Source organism: Bos taurus, chromosome 17 (genome assembly GCF_002263795.3).
Source record: "Bos taurus isolate L1 Dominette 01449 registration number 42190680 breed Hereford chromosome 17, ARS-UCD2.0, whole genome shotgun sequence".
In the NCBI taxonomy this organism is placed as follows: domain Eukaryota; kingdom Metazoa; phylum Chordata; class Mammalia; order Artiodactyla; family Bovidae; genus Bos; species Bos taurus.
Genome location: NC_037344.1, coordinates 16636857 through 16660444, shown reverse-complemented (window position 1 = coordinate 16660444; position 23588 = coordinate 16636857). Strand labels below are relative to the sequence as shown.

Sequence of the window (23588 nt, the reverse complement as noted above, 5' to 3'; positions counted from 1 at the left end):
ATAGTATTGTTCCTGTCTATGCAGTACAATTACAAGAATAAATGAAATCAAGCAAAGTACTAGATCTGCTGCTGCTGCTGCTAAGTCGCTTCAGTCGTGTCTGACTCTGTGCAACCCCGTAGACAGCAGCCTACCAGGCTCCGCCGTCACTGGGATTCTCCAGGCAAGAACACTGGACTGAGTTGCCATTTCCTTCTCCAATGCAGGAAAGTGAAAAGTGAAAGTGAAGTCGCTCAGTCGTGCCCAACTCTTAGCGACCCCATGGACTGCAGCCTACCAGGCTCCTCTGTCCATGGGATTTTCCAGGCAAGAGTACTGGAGTGGGGTGCCATTGCCTTCTCCAAAGTACTACATCAAATACAGACAAATGTATTAAGTATAATCCAAGAATATAATCTTTTAATGTCTATTATTTCACCTAGATATATCAAAGATTAAGAGAGTCTATAGCCAATGTCTAAATTGTGGATGAATATAAGCGTAATGAAAAATAGGTATTTTACATATCTTAGCAGTCATTGTTCTAGAAATTAAGGGTGACCTCAATTTAATATCATTATGCTGTACAGATCACACTAAGTATTAGTTAGCATCAGAAGCACTCACTATGTTATAGAGATAAAAAGCATAGACTTGATTAAAATAGGTATGAATTTTAGCACCATATTATTACTTTGCTTTCTTATTAGCATGATCAAATTACAAAATGCTAATTATAAAATGCCTTTATAGCATTTATCATATGTATAAATACTTTACATATATTATCCCGTTATTCTCACAAGAATCTCATGCAACATTATTCCCATTTTACATCAGAGGAAACTGAAGCAGCATGTTTGGTTAACTTGTCCTGGGTAGCAAAGCTATTACGAGGCAGAGCAGAGATCTGAGTCTGCCCAGTCTGGTTCTAATCACTAACCCAATGCAGCCAATCTATAAATGACATGACAGATGAGTACAGTGCATGACCCATAGGAAATTCTTGACAGACGTTATATTCCTTTTGTACTAATGCTACTCAGGTGATGATGATATATGCAAGTGGTCCTGAAGTCTGCTTCATCATCGCCTGACCACGCCCCCAAGCCATATGGACTCTGTGAAATGGAGATCTTATCTGTATGGTGTACTACCCTCTTGCCTGTATAAGCAGAGTTTCCAAGAAAACTAGAAAAAAAAACCAAACCATTTTAGAAAGCTATTAATTCATCCATTCAAATGGGAGCTAGATAGATCTATTTTTTCTTTTGCCGAATCATTAAAATGTCATTATTCGGGGCTGAGGCAAAGGTAGAGAGTTTGCCAGTTCTTTCAGACCCTCTGGTTGTCTTTCAACAAATCCCAGCATGTCAATGTCACTGTCTATTACAATCAGCGCAGTTCACACTGTGTTCCCTAGCTCCAGCTCTCCCTCCCCTTCTGAGAATCTCAGAAGCTCTCCTCTCACAGGGATGTTGCTGCAGTTCCTCCTTTAGCCTATCATTCAGGGAAGAATGCTATGAAACACTCTCCAAATATAGCTCCCATTTCTGCAATGCTTTTGGCTGGCGCCTGCTTCAGATGTGAAAAATATATTTGCTTACAACTATTGGGGTAGACAGACTTCTTCATGGTTCCCTCAGCTGGGTTAATTCTTACATATACACCTTTGTGGGTACCGACACACTTTTTCATTGTTTTCTTACAAATATTTTTCTAGTTTAATACTTTTCCTATTTCAATAAATACCATGTGTCTCCACTGTCAGCTACACAGGGGTTCTTGAATTATGTACTGCACAATGTCAATACTTAAGAGTCATATATTTTTTAAAATATTGCTTAGTTTTTACTTCTTTATTTGTGTGTGTTTTTCTAATTATTTATCTGGTCACTCGGCATGTGGCATCTTAGTTTCCGATCAGGGAGTGAAACCTTGACTTTTATATCCCTGCATTGGAAGCATAAGAGTCTTAACCACTGGACCAGCAGGGAAGTTCCAACATCTTAATAATAATTCCTTTAGCACTTACCATGTACCAGGTTCTACACTAAATGCTTCACATGCATTCTCAACAAACTCACAGCAACAGGACAACAAAGAATTACTGGGCTAGAAACGCCAAGAGTGCCATGATTGAGAATTCTGCTCCTGAGGAAGTGATCCTTCTATCTTTCAGAGATAACACCCCAACTATACTTACTACCTGCTCTGTGGTTTCTACGCAGCCATGAACTCTTGGGGCTTTGTGATTTTCACTGATAAAGAAATTAACTTATACTTTGCAATCAATAAAATAAAATAATTAAACTTGATGATCCCTAAAATCTTTCAGAAAATGTCTGTTTTCATTTTGTGGTTAATTAAAAAAATATCAAGGTAATTCTGATCATCCAGAGAGAAAAAAATTAAAAATTCATTGGCCTACAGGCAGACATAAGCTCACACTGTAAGGACCTTTTGAGTCAGCTTGCCTGGGGAGATTTGGGTAAAACACTGTATGTTGTCAAGAAAAAAAATTGAAGATTTTGAAGAATCATACAAGTGAAAACACTAGGACTTAATGTTAAAATAAGCAACCAAAGGAAATACTAAAAATAGATGAATGAAATACTGCGCATGAGAAATCAGGAACACAATTAAAGAAAATCTTATTTAAAATCAAGGGAGTAGCAGTTTAATGAACAAGCAAAACTGCTCTGGGACTATGAGAATCAGGCATCTTCTAAGACCAATTAAAATCCTCCACTATGTATTATATGTTCATGTACACACACACATTTTTAAAATTCCCTCAGTGACAGTAACAGGCTTATTCTTTTATTTTGATCTTAAAATATCTTTCAGGTAAATGGGATTTGTATTACTTGGCAAATATTCACAATAATTACAAATTTAGGAAAATCACAGTAAGATAAATGTAAAGGAAATGACTTATTTATAAAACTCAAAGTAACATTTAGTGGTAGAAATCTGCATAGACCCTTTTACTTCAATAGCATTAGTAGACAGGAGCCTGACTCAATTCTCTAAGAACAATCAGCATTTTAAACTAATGGGAGTAAGTCACTCTGAGAACTGAAACTATTCTTTAAGCCAAAATATTCAGACAATGACTAACCAAAGGCATTACCATATTCACAGAGCACAAGCTTTGGCTTATGGATTAAATCCACAGTAGTCTGTACTTTGCCTGTGTGTGGTTAGTCACTTCAGTCGGGTCTGACTCTTTGCGACACCATGGACTGTAGCCCGCCAGGCTCCTCTGTCCATGGGATTCTACAGACAAGAATACCAGAGTGGGTTGTCGTGTCCTTCTCCAGGGGATCTTCCCGACTCAGGGCTTGAACCCATGTCTTTTATACCTCCTGCCTTGGCAGGTGGGTTCTTTATTGCTAATACCATCTGGGAAGCCAGTTTGTACCTTATATGTCTATAATAAATATTTCTTATATAATGAAAGAACTGCATTGCTGCAAATATACAATTTAATACTAATGGCAAATTCTTAAGTTATCTAATGTTTATGGGGAATTGTTTGCAGACAGATTATCTTAAAGAAGTTTCTTTTCATTCCCCCCTTATATAAAAAAAAAAGCACACAAATATAAAAATTAGTGAAAAGTAAAAGAAATTCTACACATTTCCCAAGATAGTTGAAAGTGATATAGACCTGAATTAAAATATCAGCTTTGCTTCTGTCCATCTGTGACTCTGGGCAAGTTTCCAACTCACGGGGTGTATGAAAGGAGTGAAGTACGAAAGACACCTAATTCAGTGCTTAGAGCCTTGTATGTTCAGAACTAGTGTTGATTCTCTTCTTTATAGTATTTATTCAATCCAGCAAAGATCTGCTGAGCTCCTCAAAAAGACCAAACGTGGCTCAGATGGAAAAGAACCTGCCTGCAATGCAGGAGACCTGGGTTTGATCCCTGGGTTGAGAAGATCCCTGGAGAAGGAAGTGGCAACCCACTCCAGTATTCTTGCCTGGAGAATTCCATGGACAGAGGAGCCTGGCGGGTTACAGTCCATGGGGTTGCAAAGAGTCAGACACAACTGCGCAACTAACACTTTCTAATGAAGAAGGTGATGAATTTATCATATATGCCTGGAACCACAAGAGGTGACTTACAGAAAGGGTATCTTGGTTTATGCAAAAAGGGAGAGAATTCTCTTCAGTGGTCTCCCATGGTAGGAGAAGAGATGGCATGGGGGAGACAGAGCTCAGAGCTCAGGGCATGAGCTCAGCCACATGCCCCTCACACAGAGGCTGCTGGACGCTCCCCACCTACTATCCAGTCATCTCTAAGGGCTTCTTTCAGAGCTCCATAGGCCTTGCTCCCTGAGAACTGATGTCAGGGCTTCTATCTGGCCCTAAGCTCCTGAATCCTGGAGCATGGTCTGACGCTGTCCATCAATGAGTTGCTAGACTCCAAGGCCCTAGCAGGCGCAGAGGGTCAGGTCATATCCACTTGCACTTGAACCCGGCTGCCCTGTGACCCTGGCAACTTAACAAGTTTTGGGTGATCTCGGGTTTTTCTCATATCCCGAGTTTTTGTCAGCCTGTAGCATATTAAAAAATGGCCAGCACTGGACACTTATGGGTGGCTTGCTGTTGCCAAAATATTGGCTCTCTGTACACAGGTGCCAAATAGAAATACAGAGACAGAGTTTTGAAGGAAAGAGAAACTTTATCTCTTTGCCAGGCAAAGCAGGACAGAACAGGCTCAGGATTTGAAAAATTGTATCCCCACCTGGAGAAGACAGTGAGAAGTTTTATAGCAACAGTTCAAAGAGGATGTGATCAGCTCCTGGACATTCTTCTGATGGGTCGGTGGTGAGGTAAGCAGGAGTCAGCATCATCAACCTTCAGGTCCAACTGGTCTGGGGTCTACATGCTTGCAGGCAGCACACCATTGTTAATCCTTAATTTCTCCCACCTGGAGGGGGCTTCAGTATCCGCAGAATATCTCAAAGATATTGTGCATATCCTTTTCTGGGGTACCAGGACCTTGCCCCAAGGCTGTATGATTGTTTCTCTTGACTATTTGTTTTTCTTGTCTTCTATCCTTTCCCTTCCCTAATTAGTGACAGCTTGAGTCTGCACATTGGAACTCAGAGAAGGTCATGGAGGATAAATGAAGGCTATTTCCTATAATTAAAGAAATGGGGAACATGGAAAGGCTTTGTGCCCAGAAGCCCCCGAGGGCCCTGTTTGGTATCATTACTACTTGGTGTTGAGATAATCTTATTTAAACTGCCTGCTAGCTCCAGAAGGGCAGTGTCTGCTTCACCAGAAATGCCCATTCCTCTGAAAAAAGAAATGGAATCTGGGCTGAGACTCATCCAGAGGCACAGGACAGTGGGATGAGTGCTCTATGACAGTGGACCCCTGTCCCTCGCCCCAGTCAGTCAACCTGTGTGACAAGACATCTTCTTTTTAGCAACACTGTGGTCACCAAAAAGGTAGTGGCCTATTTGGGGGCTATTATTCCTTTTAAAACATATGCCCCATCTCAGTTACCAAAAATCAATCAAGGGCCAAAGTTTGAGCTGTTTTTCTGTTTTCTTATTTAAATTGCTCCCATGGTAAACATGACAACTGCAAACAGGAAATGAAGCAGAATATATTTGCATGAGTCAATGAACCACAATTATTTTAATGCATTGGTGACAGCCTGTGCTCTTCCAATATCTTAACCTCCTCAGAAATTTCACTTTAATGCCAAAATAGCACTTATTCTGGATTGCACAAACTGTACTGTAGTAATTAGGTGCCACCTTTTCAAAGGCTAAATATAAAAATAGTGAGCAGGCTCATGGTTATGCTCTGGTTCAAAATGAATTCTAATTAGCTTCACTAAAGAAAATGGCTTGTCCTCTTCTTCCCTACAATGTAATGCCTTTTTCACACTCTAAGTTAATGAAACACAAAAGTCTTTTTATGAGTAAGACGCTCAGATATACTTAATATGGTACCTCAATAGAAAAGAATGCTTATGCGTTTCAGACAGCAGTAAGCCAAATTACAAGTCATTTAGGTCTACCAAAGAGAGTAGGACTTTCTAATTTGAAAGGATCGAGTTTTAATTAGGTGAATGGTTTTTCAAGACAGTCAGAGAGGTCAAGAACATAGAAGAGACTAATGAGTTTTTCACCTGCAAGACTTTGGACTGTAATAAAGCATCACCTCATGTCTTTTCTGAGCACGGCCCTGTGAGAAGGAAATTGACTTCTCACGCATAGGTCTAGTGTTTGCTGCAAGGTGAGCCTTAGACATGTTGATTATTTCCTTTAAACATTTGGTCAAAACTCCAGGCACCTCCCACCAAGTGGCATCCATGATTAAGCAGAACAATTAGCTAATATTACTGCAGACAAGGAATCATTCAAGACACTGGAGCTAGTTCCCAGAGGAAGGGGCTGGGTGCACATGGCACCTTCCCCCAGGAAGCTCACAGTCTAGCAGGAAAGACAGCCAGGTAACAGAATTCATCTCAGTGAGGTGGACATAATCACTGCACTTAGGAAAGGAAGAAAGAATAAAGTAAGGATATGCATTTTTTGTAGAAATAAAGTCAAACTGATAAAGATAGTATCATTTCATTGTTTCAGAGCTAAAAAGTAAAGTATGCAAATACACAAGAGATTAAATTCATTCTACAGCAACTGTCAACTGCTTCAACAAACAATTGCTTTAACTGATGCTTGTTATCCTGATTTCAGAGAAAACTTGAACTTTCTCTCCTGGTTCTCTCATTACCCAAAAGGCCACAACTTCTCATATCTCACTGGTTATTTCCTATTTACAGAGATAGACTGACTATACAGACTATACTATTATACAGACTATACTATTACAGAGATAGTCTATTCATCATAAACTATACAGGTAAGGTTTACAATCAACCTCTAAGATTCCCTTCCAAGTAATACTCGGGTCCCCTTGAAGTATCATGACTACTAGATGTTCATCTTCCAGTAAAAACATCAGATGGCTCTGTGTCCAGGTACTTCTCTCAGATTTCTGTGTTTGATTAACAGCTGACTCTCAAGCTGACATTTCTAATCCATTATCTTTAAAAATCTCGCCTTGCAGAACCTCCAAAGCAAAGTTCCTCAGAACAGAGATGCATTTGCTTACAGGAATGGGGGGAGAAGGCATCCAGGTCTTAGACAAACTGGCAGGGTAACAGGAAGAGATTTCAGGACATAATGACTGTCAAGGATCAAGTTCAGGTTAGACAGCAGATTAATTCCTCAGCACAGGTCTGGCAAGACAAGAATCACTTTGCTGTGCACAAGAGAAGAAATGAAGTGTGTAATCTCTCAAATTAAATCTTGCCTTCAACATAAGACAAATAAAGAGTGTGGAACATAAAGTCATCACTTCGTCTCCTAAGTGAGTGATGCACCTGAGAACCGTGGATGGGTTCATGTTGTACATTCACTTATCCATTCATATTTTCAATAGATATTTACTAGATGCCTTTTATGTGCCAGGCTCTAGGAACACAGCTGTTGATAAGACAAGAACCTTGCCACTGTGGGGCTTATATGTTCATAGGCGTGCCAGTCATCAAGTAAATTATTGAAAGAAATAATATAATAATTTCAAGTAATGATAGAGAGCTAAGAAGAAAAATAAGGGAGGATAAGGCAAGAGAGTAAGGAGCAGATTAAGTTTTTTTAATATGGCCAAGGAAAACCGATGAAGGGGAAACTGAGCAGAGTCAGGACTGCTATGGAGGGGTGAGTCAGGTAAATATCTGGGAGAAAGATGCAAAAGCTGAGAGTGGCGACTGGTAACTTTCCCTGCCCATGTGAGTAATAAAACTCCATGATTTTATAATTGTACTCTGTAGGAAGATATTTTCCTTGGAGTACAGGTGACAAAAGAGCAAACTGAGTTTTTAAAAAGGAGTTGGCTAAACAAGGCAGAAGCAGGCAAATGTCCACCAGACATTCCTGTTTGGGAGTCATTCTCACATAGTACAAATGCATAAAGAGACGCTTGCTGTGTGAATAATAATTCTATCCAAAAGTTGGTGGGGGAAACAGGGTCCCAAAGGCCCTGAGGCTGGGGCAAGCTTGCCGGAGTAGGAATGGGAGCTAGACAGTGGCTGGAGATGACACAGCAGTTGAAGCAGAGATGATGATGGCCAGGACTTGGTGGGTGATAAAGGTGGTAAGATATAGTCTGATTCTGAATATGTTTCTTTTGAAACATAAGTAGACTGAACATGTATCTGATGCTCAGAGCTGTCCCTCTGCTGCATCATGCAGTGTAAGAGTTCACAACAGCTCTGATGGGGACACGTGAGGCGCACTTCATAGGGTGAGGCTTAGGTTAATCACGTGGCTCCTGTGTTTCTGGGCTCTCTCTGCCCAACACGACCACAAAGTCTTGGCGGCTCCTTTATCACTGTGCTCATTTTAGAATGGTGCAATCTCACTCTTACCAACTCAATGACATCAAACCTCTATCTTGAGCCATATGTTGCTTTCTGTCTCGCAGGCAATTGGTTCAGGTCAATTGGGTACCAGAATCAGCTTTTTCACCATCACCCTATACTATCCCCCAAACTTTGATGAGCAAACTGGGGTCCTTCCTATTTGGGGAAAATATCATGGTATTGTTAACTCTGTGGCCAGAGGCCTACCTCCAAGATAATGAACATTTAGCACATCAACAAAATATCACCCAACTCAATTAAAATGTCTAATAATTTCGGATTCATTATTGTATACACTTTGACTGTGTTAAAGAAGTTTGTGCACTTGCCAAGTTTGCCATTTGTTTCTCTTTGAGCTGCTCTCCAAACTCTGGTGATTTTTAGGGAGTCACTAAATCATGTCTTGAGGTGATACGTAACTGTACATAGTATTAGCTATCTAAAAAAATTATTTTATATTGGAGTATAGTTGATTTACAATGTTGTGTTTGTGTCAGATATTCAGCAAAATGATTCAGTTATACACATACATATATTTATTCTAGATTCTTTTCCCATACAGGTTATTACAGAATATAGAGTTCCCTGTGCTATACAGTAGGTCCTTGTTGATTATCTTTTACATATAGAGCAGTTGTGTACTCAGCTGTTCAGCTGTGTCCGACTCTGCAATTCCATGGACTGCAGCCCGCCAGGCTCCTCTGTCCATGGGATTTTTCAGGCAAGAATACTGGAGCAGGTTGCCATTTCCTCCTCCGTGAGATTTTACTGACCTAGGGATCGAACCCATGTCTCCTGGGTCTCCTGCACTGACAGGCAGATTCTTTACCACTGAGCCACCAGTGTTCATATGTAAATACAATATCCTAACTAATCACCCCTCCCCACCTTTCCCCTTTGATAACCATAAATTTGTTTTTTATGTCTGTGAGCCTGTTTCTGTTACATAAATAAGCCCATTTGTATTATTTTTTTAGACTCCACATATAAGTGATATCATATGATATTTGTGTTTCTCCGTCTAACTTCACAACTTAGCATGCTAGTCTCTAAGTCTATCCATATTGTTGCAAATGGCATTATTTCATTCTTTTCTTGTGGCTGAGTAATATTCCATTGTGTATATATATATACCACGTTGTCTTTGTCCATTCATTTGTTGATGGACACTCAGGTTGCTTGCATGTTTTGGCTACTGTGAACAGTGCTGTGAACACTGGGGTGCATGATAACTTTTCAAATTGTGGTTTTCTCTGGGTACATGCTTGGTGTGGGATTGCTGTATCATATGGCAGCTCTATTTTTAGTTTTTTAAGGAACTTTCATAGTGGCAATCAGTAAATTTTAAAAGTCCTTCTTTCATGTAAGGATTTTATATGGTCAAAGGAAAATGCACTGTTTCTTTAAATACATGCAGAACCATGGGATAGGAGAACCTGAGGAAGATTCTACATTCACCCACGGTGGTGGCTGTCAACCCTGGTGGCCCATCAGAATCATCTGGAGAGTCCCCTCCCGCCACCAGACAAATTACATCAGAATCTCAGCAGGTGGGACCTAGGAGTCATTTTTAAACTCCCCAGAAGATTCTAATGTGTGGCCAGGATGGAGAAGCACTGATCCAAACCAAATTCCCCTCTGGGACCCTCCTGCTTATCACTTTCAAATGAAAGAAAATGAGATCCAGAGGGGGGAAGTGACTTGCCAACGGTAAAGCCAATTTAAGGCAGAACCACAACTGAAACGCGAGTTTCCTAATACCCTGTTCACTTTGCACTTAGCCCAGAGATGGAAGAACGGAAGGAACAGTGAGGGCGTCACCAACCGCAATCCTGATGGTTCTGTCACCGAGGCTTTACTTCTCTTTTAATTCTCCACCTTCTGTGTTCTGCCCTGACTGTCAAGCTAGTCCAGCTTGGAGCAGAGTGATGCAGAAAGCTGTGCCAGGGTCTTGCAACAGCACCAATGTTCATTCTGACAGATTCAGCTGACAGATACTCTTTCGTCTTCAAAGGAGAGCCATTCTAGGGAGCGAGCATGTAACTGAAGACATCACTGCTGCTGCTGCTGCTGCTAAGTCGCTTCAGTCGTGTCCGACTCTGTGCGACCCCACAGACAGCAGCTCACTAGGCTCCCCCGTCCCTGGGATTCTCCAGGCAAAAACACTGGAGTGGGTTGTCATTTCCTTGTCCAATGCATGAAATTGAAAACTGAAAGTGAAGTCGCTCAGTCATGCCCGACTCTTAGCGACGCCATGGACTGCAGCCTACCAGGCTCCTCAGCCCATGGGATTTTCCAGGCAAGAGTACTGGAGTGGGGTGCCATTGCCTTCTCTGGAAGACATCACTAGACAGGCTTAAAAAAAAAAAGCTCTATGTCTGCACATGAATAGCCTTTGACTTACTAGTGCCATATTCAGGCACTTGACCTAAGAGAATCATGAATATACACCCATTTTTAGGCACATAAAGATTCTACAGCAGTACTGTTTAGGTAGGGGCAAAGTGCAAACATCAAGGAAGTTTCAACACGTGCCTTTAAATTTTAAAAAGCTATAAAAACACATGTAATATATTCCCAGTTTGGTAGAAGGAAATATGTAACCACAAAGTGAAAAAACACTAGAACTGAGTGAGTAGTTGAGTTATTGATGGTTATCTTCCTTTCTTTTTAAATGTCCTATATTTCCAAAATTTTCTACAAGGGATATGTCTTTCATTTTAAAATATATACATATACAAATGGATATTAAAGCTACAGGACAATAAACATATGCACAGATTTGTATTTGATTACAACATTTTTGTATGCCCTGATCCTTTTGCTTGTTACTAGTATGTCTTTTTTCTCCTGAGATGAGGGCATGAACCCGGCACTCACTTCATGTCATATTCTACAAGATGACTCCATCATTTTTAACAGGAAACTCAAATTAGAATCTCCCTGACCTCATTTATACAAGTTAAAAGCTAAGAAAAAAAATTTTAGTGTCATAGAATATTTTTTCATGAAATGAGAGCAGCATGTTAAGAGAGTCCATCTTTCCAGTCTTATTTAACAGATCTTAAGGTTTACTGAGCACTTTCCATGCACCAGGGATCATCCTAGGCTTTGGAACTTTACCATGAGCCAAAAGCGTCTAAAAGCCCTCCTTCTTGTGGCCCTTACATTCTGGTGGGAGAAGACATGCTAAGGATAAGTAAAATGAAGCCGGGAGAAGAGCAGCATGTGCTGGGGGAGGAGGGGGAGGGATGCTGCCATTCCAAACTGAGCAGCTAGGGAGTGCCTTAGTGATGAGGTCATGGAGAAGGGGCCTTACAGAGGCAGCCAGTCCTGCTTATCTGGGAGGAAGAACATTTCATGCACCTTGGTAAATAAAGGAGGAAACACTTTACTAAAGAGAGGGGAAAACATCTTTTCTTTTCCACCATTCTTTGGGTCACTTGGAATTACATGTAGGTATAATCAGTTCATGGCTACAGAATGGTCAGATGAATAGCTTCTGCAGAAAATGAGGATCAGGGAAAACACTTATGGGAGAAAAAAGGCATTTGTACACTGACAAGACCTCTGAAAAATCTCAAATCCTCCTTTTCAATAGTGCTTACTGGCAGATTGCGTGTGTTAAGAAGAAAGTTATGATGGAGACATACCAGGCTGAATTGGTTAAGAAAGACAGTATTTCCTGGATCTCGCCTAATATATATGCTCATTATATAGTTTTGCCTGGACATGAACTAGCCACACATTTAATGCAAAAGCACTTCTTTTTCAAATCTCTATCATGAAATATGGGACTTCCCTGAAGGCTCAGAAGGTAAAGAATCCACCAGCAACGTAGGAGACACAAGAGATGTGGGAAAAGATGTTCCTACATCAAATACAGAAAAGCCTAACAATCCAACATATAAGCTTTAATTTTATGGCAAATGATTCTTATCTCTACTGAAAATGATTTTCTAAATACTGCTATATCATGGAATAGATAAGATTTAAAAAAAAAGATACCAGTAGAAATAAACGTATAAACAATGCTTTTGAGGCAGTAAAAGAAATTTAATTTTCCTCTCATATAGAAAAATAAAAGAACTAGATCAAATCATAATTGTTAATATTTTTATTTCAATCTATGAAGCACACTTATCCTATCATGAGTTAAACTGCCAAGTGATTAACCTCTCACAGCTTAAAATAAAAGATTATAGTACACCTATGGACAAGGTTTCCATTTAATAGAACCACTGTTATCGCAGCTTAGTGGAAGAACAATCACACAGCACAGGCAGTTTTATTTCTCTGGTTTTATATTACCAACAAAACCCTTCAGAGCTGACATAAAATGAAAGTCAAATTCTATTCAGATTAATTCAAATTTAGCAACTCAATTTACATGATAAAATACACAGAATTTCAGCATATCATTTCAGTCACTCGGTAGTAAGTGGAGGTCCTCCTTTGAGTATATACAAAGTGAAGTATCTCTTCTGAGGATAAACTGAAGACTTTCAGGGGCTATCAAAATATTAAGTTCTTTATGCACCAAGTTTCATGTCCAAAAAATCCAACAATTATGGTCAAGGGCTTCTTTTTCAAAAGCTGAGACTGGTTTCTAAACACATTTGCATTGCATCAGAAGCATAATCATTCCTTTCTAAGAAACTAGAAGAATGAGTTATAAAGCACGAGGCTCTTTATGAACCTTTCCAAATTTCACAGTCATAAAATTCCTTCCATTTTGAGAAGCCAGGGGATTTTTAAGAATAGAAGCATTGGGAGAGATGAAGACAGGATTCTTACTAAAGATTAAAAGGTAAAGACAGGATTTTATGATCTGAAGTGAGTAAACAAACCATACAGTTTCTTGAAATGCCCAGACCATATTAAGTTACATTACCAATAATGTTATTTAACACTGACACTAAATTAGGGCTTTTAATAACAGAGTCTGGAATTTCTGACTATTGGGTATCCACCTGCCAGCAGAGAGACAGGTGAAGAAGTACAGTTGAGCACCAAATAAAGACAAAAATACTAAGTAGGGCGGATGGGATTCTTTTGGCCTGGGAGATTAAGACCAGGCATAAATGGTAACTTTTCCATATGTAGCTTAAGAGGGAAATGAAATGGAAACTGAGGCCATTAAGAAGTTTAAATATAGAAATGATAGAGCATCAGGGGCTCTCAGGCTTGGGAAAACCCTTCGGTCACCCCCATCGGAACTCTGGGCATAAATCCTGTGTTCAGCTCCCACCTGAAGGCAAGAGAAGGTTTCACCTCCCAAGAAAACCTCTTCCATCTCTCAACAGCTCTAACTTTATAAACTGCTTTTTCTCCTTTGCTTAACCAAGTCTGCATTCTATAACTTCTCCTCACTAGTCCTGGTCTGTCTCCATAAAGCTGAGGCTCCAAATACATAAGTCTCAGAGCTGAGGCATGGGGCACACAGGAGCAAGGCAGGCCCAGAGCCAGGACATCCACAGTGATGGGGCCTTGGGCCAGATAACGGGCACACTGTTCACCTAAACGGCCAGTCACTTCTCTGCCCAGACACCGTGCCCTGTCATCAGATCTCATGAGGAGTCAGAAATGTGATTTTTCGTAAAAGTATCCTGGTTTTTTTAATGTATAAGGAATAAACTGCGGTGTTCAAATAGCTCTTGACATGCAACGAATCCAAACTTCTCTATTTATAAGTGAGAAACCTGAGGCCCTGGATTGAAAGTGACGGATCAAAGCCAATGGTTAATCAGAGGTTGCTCTGGAGGAGGGCAGCCCCAGCACAAAATCCCATCTCTCCCGTCACAAAAATGCAGTCTGCAAGGCCATGTGTATTGGGCTGATAGATGTGCTGGAGTATTCAGAAATGAGAATCAGCTTTAGATCACTTCCTGTCTCCACTATGAAGTCACCACTGTCCACAGCTAGTTTGTAGGGTTTGAGCAGCAGCTACAAGCACAGACTCAGGAGACAGACGGCTCAGGTTTGTAAGCCTGGCTCCGTCACTTACTACCTGCATGATCAAGTCACTTCCTCTGTCTAAACCTCAGTTTCCTGATCGATGAAAGACAGCTAAGAACAGTACCTATAGCTCAGCGTGATTGTGGGAATTAAATGAACTGATACACAAAGTGCTTACAACATGCCTGACACAGAGTAAGCAGCACACAGGCAGTGTTATTACTACCCAGAGAGAGGGCTACCATATGCTGAAGAGGGGTAAACGTATTACTTAAAGGAAAATGTAAAACAAAACGACACAAAGATACCCTAAAAATAAGAGCTCTGCAATAAATTCAAGCAGCTAATTACTTTACAGAGGCTGTAAAGGAAGGCTTCCACACTTAACAGTAAATGTAGCATGGACCCACACATTAAAATCTTAGCACCCACCTACACAGGAAAGAGCCTCAATAAATCTCCTACATTTTTTCCTCCAACCTTGGAGAAGGCCCTAGAATACATTGAGATATACCCCACTCTGGGCTCCTCCTCACCAACGGCTGAGCTTGTTTTTCAGATGGTTACTTCAACCATCTCCTCCCTCCCTCCCTCTCTAGGTTATTACTAGGAATCCAGTCTCTCAACAGTTCTTCCTAGATGACTAGATGCTTAGTTTTCTCCTTTCCCTTTAACTGTGTACTAGCAAAAGACAAAAACATAGCAAACACACTCTTCAAAAAAGTTAAAAAGAAAATGCATGATTTCTCCAACATATAACTCGGACACTCACCGCCTCCACTCACTTACAGATATACCAATGTTCACCATATAAATATATACAAACCATACATAGGTACATCTCGTATTTCTCTGATGAGGCTTTAATTTAAGTCACGAGAAAGCACAATTATAGGAGGAAAATTCTCAAATGTTCGCCCACCATCAACGGGAGCTGGGACACTCGGTCTCAAGTCATAGAAACCACAGAGAGAAACTGGCATGGCAGCTCTGACATCTAAAGCAGAAGAGGGTGAATGAAGAGCTCTTTACTAAGGCTGCCAGGGCCACTGTGAGCCTCTGGGGGTCTGGGAACCCACGGAGTGGTTCCTGTCACCATTCACAATGCCTATAAGGGTACACGCATTGACAGCTCCTGCCAGCTACAGACACGAGCACTGTACACCTATGAATTCATTTAATTTCCATAGCCACCACCTGAGGCTCCCCCATTTCACAAATGAGGAAACTGAGTTCTTGAGAGGCTAATTTGCTCAAAGATCCACAGTGAGAAAATAGCAGAGCCAGGACACAAACTCAAGGGGCTGGTGAGAGGCCACATTCCTAACTTCAGTTCAGTTCAGTTCAGTCACTCAGTCGTGTCCGACTCTTTGCAATCCCATGAATCACAGCATGCCAGGCCTCCCTGTCCATCACCAACTCCCGGAGTTCACTTAGACTCACATCCATCGAGTCGGTGGTGCCATCCAGCCATCTCATCCTCTGTCGTCCCCTTTTCCTCCTGCCCGCAATCCCTCCCAGCATCAGAGTCTTTTCCAATGAGTCAAGTCTTCGCATGAGGTGGCATTCCTAACTTACCACTTCCCAAAACAGCCTCTGGGCTTCCCTGCTAGCTCAGATGGTAAAGAATCTGTCTACAATGTAAGAGACCTGGGTTTGATCCCCAGGTTGGGAAGATCCCTTGGAGAAGGAAATGGAAAACTCCTCCAGTGTTCTTGCCTGGAGAATCCCATGAACAGAAGAGCCTGGCGGGCTAACAGTTCATGGGGTCAAAAAGAGTTGGACACAACTGAGTGACTCTCACTCAATACAGCCTCTCGAAATTGCTGACACCACTTCCCTCAGAGTATACTTCAAGTTTCACAGGCATCTGAGCAGCTCCGAGGAGGTCATTTGGGCCTGGCTGCCTTTTCCTGTACCTGGCAGAGTAGTTCTGGAGCTCTCTGATGGAAGCTGCATTCCTACACAGCTTTTCAGGCAAGCCCTCCTATTGCTCTCTCAAAGCAAACATGGGGAGGAGCTCTAAAGCACCAAAGATGCAGTTCCTCATATTCTTTGAGAGGGGGCATAAAGAATCTCTGGTCCATGGGCTTTTTTTCCGTTCCCAACTGAAAGAGGTAGATCTCTTACTATTTACTAACCTCCTTTCTTCTTTAAGACAAAACATGAATGAGCTGAAGAAAACAAATAATGGTGAGCAAGGGGGGAAGGAGCAAAATGAAAAACTAGAGAAAGAACTGCTTAGTTTCTAAGTCGTGTCTGACTCTTTGCAACCCATGGACTGTTGCCAGGCTCTCCTCTGTCCATGAGATTTTCCAGCCAAGAATACTGGAGTGGGTTGCCATTTCCTCCTCCAGGAGATCTTTCCAACCCAGGGATCAAACTCACATCTCCTGCTACAATATTGTAGGCAGATTCTTTACCGCTGAGCCACCAGAGAAAGAATTAAGATGATGTTAAAAAGTAACTCTGGGGCTTCCCAGGTGGTTCAGCAATAAAGAATCCACCTGCCAATGCAGGAACTGCAGGAGCCGTAGGTTCAATCTGTGGTCAGGGAGATCTTCTGGAGGAGGAATGGCAAGCCACTCCAGTATTCTTGCCTGGAAAATCTCATGGACAGAGGAGTCTGATGGGTTACAGTCCATGGTATCACAACGAGTCAGACATGACTGAGTGACTGAACACACATGCAAAAAAGTAACTGCTAGTCATCAGGGATAGCATACTAGATATACTAGATACCACATTAAAAAGCAGAGACATTACTTTGCCAACAAAGGTCCGTCTAGTCAAGGCTATGGTTTTTCTAGTGGTCATGTATGGATGTGAGAGTTGGACTGTGAAGAAAGCCGAGCGCTGAAGAATTGATGCTTTTGAACTGTGGTGTTGGAGAAGACTCTTTGGACTACAAGGAGATCCAACCAGTCCATTTTGAAGGAGATCAGCCCTGGGATTTCTTTGGAAGGAATGTTGCTAAAGCTGAAACTCCAGTACTTTGGCCACCTCATGCGAAGAGCTGACTCACTGGAAAAGACTCTGATGCTGGGAGGGATTGGGGGCAGGAGGAGAAGGGGACGACAGAGGATGAGATGGCTGGATGGCATCACTGACTCGATGGCCGTAAGTCTGAGTGAACTCCGGGAGTTGGTGATGGACAGGGAGGCCTGGCGTGCTGCAGTTCATGGGGTCGCAAAGAGTTGGACACGACTGAGAGACTGAACTGAGTCATCAGGGACATGCAAAGGAAAATGGCAATGAAGACACTACTTCACAACCACCAGGATGGGCAAAATCAAAGAGAATGACAAGCGCTGATGAAGACGGACAGAAACTGGAACACTCCTACACTGCTGGTGGAAATGTGAGATGGTGTTTCTTTGGAAAACAATCTTACAGCTCCTCCAAAGGTTAAACCAGACAGTTGCCATACGACCCAGAGGTTTCACTCCTGGATATGTACCCAAAAGAAACGTCCACACACAAACTTCTATATGAATGTTCACAGCAGCATTATGTACAATAACCAAAAAGTAGAAAGAAACTAAGCATCCACTATTTGATGAATTTTTAAAATGTGGTTCAGTTCAGTTCAGTTCAGTCGCTCAGTTGTGTCCGACTCTTTGCAACCCCATGAATTGCAGCACGCCAGGCCTCCCTGTCCATCACCAACTCTGGAGTTCACTCAAACTCACGTCCATTAAAATGTGGTATATACATACAAAGAAATGTTATTTGGCAACAAAAAGCAGTGTAGTACTGATACATACCACAGCACTGACAGATTTTGAAAACATTAAGATAAGTGAAAGAAGTCAGTTACAGAAAAAGCATATTACTTGATTCCACTCATATGAAATGTCCAGACTAGGCACATGGAGACAGAAAGGACATTAGTAGTTAAATAGGACTAGGGGACTAGAGAGTAAAATGAGGAGTAAAAGCCAATGGATGTGGGGTTTCCTTTTGGAGTCAGTTGTGAGGGTTCTACAGTTCTGTCCATAGAGTAAAAGCCATTAAGTCGGCCACAGGGGTGAGGAGGAAGAATGAATTGGGAGAGTCGGATGGACATATGCACACTAGCCTCTGTAAAATAGATAGCTAGGAAGAAGCTGCGGTGCAGCACAGGGAGCTCAGCTCAGTGCTCTGTGATGACCTAGAGGGGTGGGATGGGAGGGTAGGGGGAGGCTCAAGAGGGAGTGGATCTATGTATACTTATGGCTGATTCGCTTTGTTGTATAGCAGAAACTAATACAACATTGTAAAGCAACTATACCCCAATTTTTAATATATATATACATATATAGAGAGAGTGAATTCTGTGATACATAAACTCTCTCTCAAGGAAGCAGTAATATTTTAAAGAGATTTTTAAAACTGATTACAAACTAAAGCTACTAACCTATCCCAGGAAAATTTGGGTCTTTGTGAATGAGAAAACCATAACTGCAGAAGTGTTAGAAACCCAAAATCATAAGCCAGTAAAGAAAAAGCAGAAAGGTAGGCTCTATGGAAAGGGAAAGGGAAAATGACTTCCATTTAACTGAATTTCAAGACAGTGGGTGTATTGGTGTCACATCACCCCAAACTCACAGATATTACATGATGGGTTGCATAACACTAAATTCAGACTTTCTCCTCACCTGAAAGTGATCAGTGCCAAAAATAAAGGATCTGGAGAAGAGGTGAGAATTTTTTTTTTAATGTAAAGCTGATGTTCACTTTTTAGAGACTGAACCAAAAAGTTCACAAACGTAAGGAACATCTGGTATACTGCATCCCATGTTCACAAAATAAGAATATTTGATCTAAAACATACACCTAAGATACATTTCCTAAGATACAACTGAGTCAGAATTCTGAATTCAACTAGAAAAAGTAAAGCCTCCAGGTTCTCGAGTAAGTGTAACACACTGACAGCCAGAGCAGCGCTGGCACAGTTTCAGGTTCAGGCAGAAGAAGTTAAAAGTGAAAGGTTTGCCAAGCTACCAGGTCACAGATCTCCTCATAATGAGACTTTAGCAGCCATCAATGCAATCGCTGACTAAAGTGAATCCAGTCCCCTAATGTGGCGATACATCAAATGATAATATGGAATTCTCATGGCTCTTAGCAGTGACAACATAAATGCATTTTTGGAAACAGAACAGCTAATAGAAATCTCCTTGACCTTTTTTAGTCTAAATTTCAAACTATTACCAAGGCCTTTATTTATTCCCACTATATCTTAGTCAAGCATCATTTTGTGTGGAAAATCCGCTCACTGCTTCCTATAAAAACAGATGAGCCATTAATTGATCCAGTGTGTTGGCAGTTCTTTTTAGACAGAAACAAATGATGCCTCTTAACTTTGTGTTTGAAGCTGAAGAATCCGATTTCACGCACATGCAAAAAAAGAGACATGTTTAAAGGATCCTGCAAAGGCGACTAACAATCTTCTTGAGGTAAAGAACAAAAACAAAAACCCCTCCTTCATGCTCTCCCCATTGAGGTTTAGATATTAAATGTGTTTCCCAAGATCTTTTACATGATTTAAAATGCTCTTCCACAGTCCTCCAAATCCTCGACTATCATAAAGTTTACACAGGGCTCTTATGATTCAAGCTCAAAGTACAATCTTTTTCACCTACAAAACTGTTGAGCTCAATAAAGTATATCAAATGGTCCTCAATGCTCTATATTAACTTTTTAAAGAAGTTAACTGCCTCTTCCTCCCCTTCATTCATTCATGCATTGCATTATTTTTCACCCTGAGTTAGAAGTACTGTGTCCAACTCTGTGCGAACCCATAGACGGCAGCCCACCAGGCTCCCCCGTCCCTGGGATTCTCCAGGCAAGAACACTAGAGTGGGTTGCCATTTCCTTCTCCAATGCATGAAAGTGAAAAGTGAAAGTGAAGTAGCTCAGTCCTGTCAGACCCTCAGCGACCCCATGGACTGCAGCCTTCCAGGCTCCTCCATCTATGGGATTTTCCAGGCAAGAGTATTGGAGTGGGGTGCCACTGCCTTCTCCGGAACCTTCCCCACCCCACCTGTTAGCAGCAGGGTTAAGTTCCTTGTCTGTAACAGCTGATGTTGACCACCAGGGGCAAACACACGGTATATTTCCCTAATAGGTGACAGGAGCTCTGTGAATGAAAACTTGTCCCTGAAGAATGCATCCCTTCCCCAATGTGGCCAAAGCCTGCTACTCCATTTCAGAAGCATAACTGTTTAATTTCTTTAAAAGCCAGATTTTAATAATGTCTTTGATCCGGTGACTCCAGTAAGAAAATTCATCTGCCACCTTCACTCCCTCTTACTCCCTCCCTGATGCCATAGCCTCAAACCCAGCTTCTGGCAAAGAGGGGGCAAGGTTCTAGGGGCGCACAGAAACAAGAAGTAACCCTGAACTCAAGGAGGCAAAGCTGCTAAAATGAGCTGCTTTTGCTAACAAACCTGGAGAGGACTTTGCTGTTTCTACCAAGGAAGCACTGTTATGTCAGGCACACGGAGAAATAGTGCGTCTTAGGGCAGTCATGGATTTCCAGTCTGGGCACCCGGCGATCTTTACGAAAACATTATTTCTACCGTGAAATCTCCTTTTCGCCCTAAAGGAAATGTTCAGTATACTTAACCTCCCAAGCCGGGGGCAAGGATTGCAATACTAGAAAAGTAGGCATAACTTTATGGCCACTATGCTCTTGTTGGCTTGTGAAGGATTGTTGATCATTTACCATCGTGCCCGCCTGTCAAGCTGTCCGGATGACAGCTTGGCAGAGCACCGGATTTTCAGTATTATTTATGACGTGCGTCAACCCAGCGGGTGGCGCGGGGTGGGGGGTGGACTCTTAATCTCCCACGAAGAGCTGAAACCCTGAAACCCGACTTGAGCAAGTTGGCGGTGGCGAGCGCCAGCATCAGTAATCCTACCTCCCTCCTGATACAGAAACGCCGGCATCAGGAGTATACCTGATGCACACATTCAAGATCAGATCTCCGGGTCCCAAACAGATGCGAGGCCAGTCACTAAGCCCAGAGCAACATCCGAGCCCTGCCCGCCCCCTCCTCCCCCTCACACCCCACCTTCCAGATCCTCCTCGGAAAAGTTAGGCCCCCTCGGCCAACCCCTGTCCGAGTGGCTCTGTGTTAAGTGGAACGTACTCCCTGGTCCCCACAATGCAGTGAGTCCTCTCTTCTTTGCAAATCCCACGAAGTGACGCAGAGCGAAACTTAGTAGGTCTAGGCAGCAGAGACGCGTCTTTAGCAAAGCACAGACTTCCCAGAAAGGAGCGAGGAGGCAGGCGCTGGATCCTTCTCGGCGCCTCCACCCGCCCTGGGCTCCCCGCCCCCGCCCCGAGCCCGCCCGGAGCCCGCTTACCTGCGTGGGGCATGGTGATGGTCTCGTTGGTGTTGGAGCCCACGTTGAAGATGACCACGGCGGAGGCGTTCTGCAGGAACGCATTCCGGATCTTATCCCTGTAGGTGCAGTTGCCCTTGGGGATGAGGGCTATCCAGTTCTTGCCGTGGGCCGGGGCGGCGAACTTGGTGTTGGGGTCGCAGGCCAGACGGTCGTGGGCCGAGCTGGCCATGACCACCTCCCCGCGGGCGTCCTGCTTGGGCGAGTGCTCCCCGTAGCGCCCGCACTCGGTCCTCTCGGTGTGCAGCTCGGCGGCGGTGGTGGCGCCGCCCGCCGCCCCGGCCCCGGAGTCCGGCGCGGGCTCGGCGTAGGTGATGTTCACGAAGGCTGTGTACCATTCCTCCTTCTCGGCCACGGTGAAGTCCAGGCACACCAGATGCACGAAACAAAAGGAAAGCAGCCATGTTGAGAGAGCCAGGCTGCGGCACGCTTGGATGAGAGACATTGCCATCTTTATCCGCCGGGGCCCCCTCCCCGCCCCCCGCGCGCTCCCCCCCGCGCCGTCCCTCCTCCCCAGCCCCGGCCAACCCTGGGCCGGCCGCTCGTCGTTGTCCTCCTCCTCCTCCTCCTGCTCCTGCTCACTCCCGGGCCCGGGGGGCCGCGGCCGGGACGCGCAGCCGCCGCGGAGACAGAATTCGGAGCGAGCGGATGGCGCCGGCCCCTTCCCCTTTCAGCCGGAGCGTGGCGGTTGCATCTCGCTTCGCGGGCGCCGGAGGGGCGCGGGCGGAGGGGGCGCTCAGGGTTTGCGGCGGAGTCCGGCTGCCGAGCGTCCTGCTCCTTCGCCCGGCTTCTCCTTCTGGCATAAGGGTGGCAGGGGGCCCGGGAGCGTGCGGGGTGGCGGCCCGGCGCCCTGCAGCCCGGGCGGGGACGGGCGCGGCTGCTCGGAGACCGGGGTGCCGGCGAGGTGTCCCGGTCGCCGTCGCCGAGCGCTGGGGCGAACGGGTCCGGCTGCGGGCGCGGCGGCCGCCACTGCTGCGCGCCGGGTCCCTCGGCTGCCGGCACTCGGCTCCTCGCCGGCGGCGCCCAGCACACACTTGCCGCGGGAGGGGCCGGCTCGGGGGTACCGGGAGCAAGCCGGCAGAGAGAAGACTACGCGGTCAGTGAGTGTGTGCGTGCGTGTGTCTGTATATGTTTGTGTGTGTCTACTGTGTGCGTGCAAGGAGGAGCTTAGTGTGATGTCAAAGATTCTAGGCTTCTCTTGCCACGCTTCCCCGGTTCTCTCTTTATGGGCAGCAGCGACCCCTGCCGGGTCTCAAATTCCACCTACTCTGCGACTTGGTCCAGGTGGAGGCGAAAGGAGGAAGCGATCCCTAGACCTAGGAGGACAGGAACAACTTCCTGCATCTTAAATGTAGAGACGTCTGTGTGTGTGTGTGTGTGTGTGTGTGTGTGTGTGTGTGTGTGTGTGTGTGTGTGTGATAAACTTTTCTGTTTGCAGAAGGAACTGCAGCGAACTCCTGCATCTTAAATGTAGAGAAGTGTGTGTGTGTGTGTGTGTGTGTGTGTGTGTGTGTGTGTGATAAACTTTTCCGTTTGCAGAAGGAACTGCAGCGAACTCCCTAATAACCCATCCTAGGGCCAATGGGTAACTTTAGTTGGTAGCCAGGTCTTTCCAACACCATGCCTCGAGTGTCTAGGGCGGCGATAATCAAAATTGAAAGTACATCCGTGTCACAAGAGGGCGGAGGCAGAGTAGGTGGTATTTAAAACTCAGACTGATGGGCCCTGCTGCAGTTTCTCATTCGGTACATCTGGGGTGAGTTCCATATTATGTTTTTCTAACAAGTTACCCAGTCA

The 23588-nt window shown here is 43.7% G+C and overlaps 1 protein-coding gene across 5 annotated transcripts in view; it reads right to left on the bottom strand.

Annotated features, from left to right (window-relative positions):
- Nucleotides 1-22893, bottom strand: part of RNF150 (ring finger protein 150) — a 281768-nt gene extending 258875 nt beyond the window's left edge. For all 5 annotated transcript variants that reach the window (XM_024977572.2, XM_024977568.2, XM_024977569.2 and 2 more), the window contains exon 1: nt 21753-22893. In XM_024977572.2, the coding sequence (XP_024833340.1) occupies nt 21753-22242 (490 nt within the window). In that variant the 5' untranslated portion in view covers nt 22243-22893. The remainder of the gene's footprint in view (nt 1-21752) is intronic.
- Between the last annotated feature and the right edge of the window lie 695 nt (nt 22894-23588).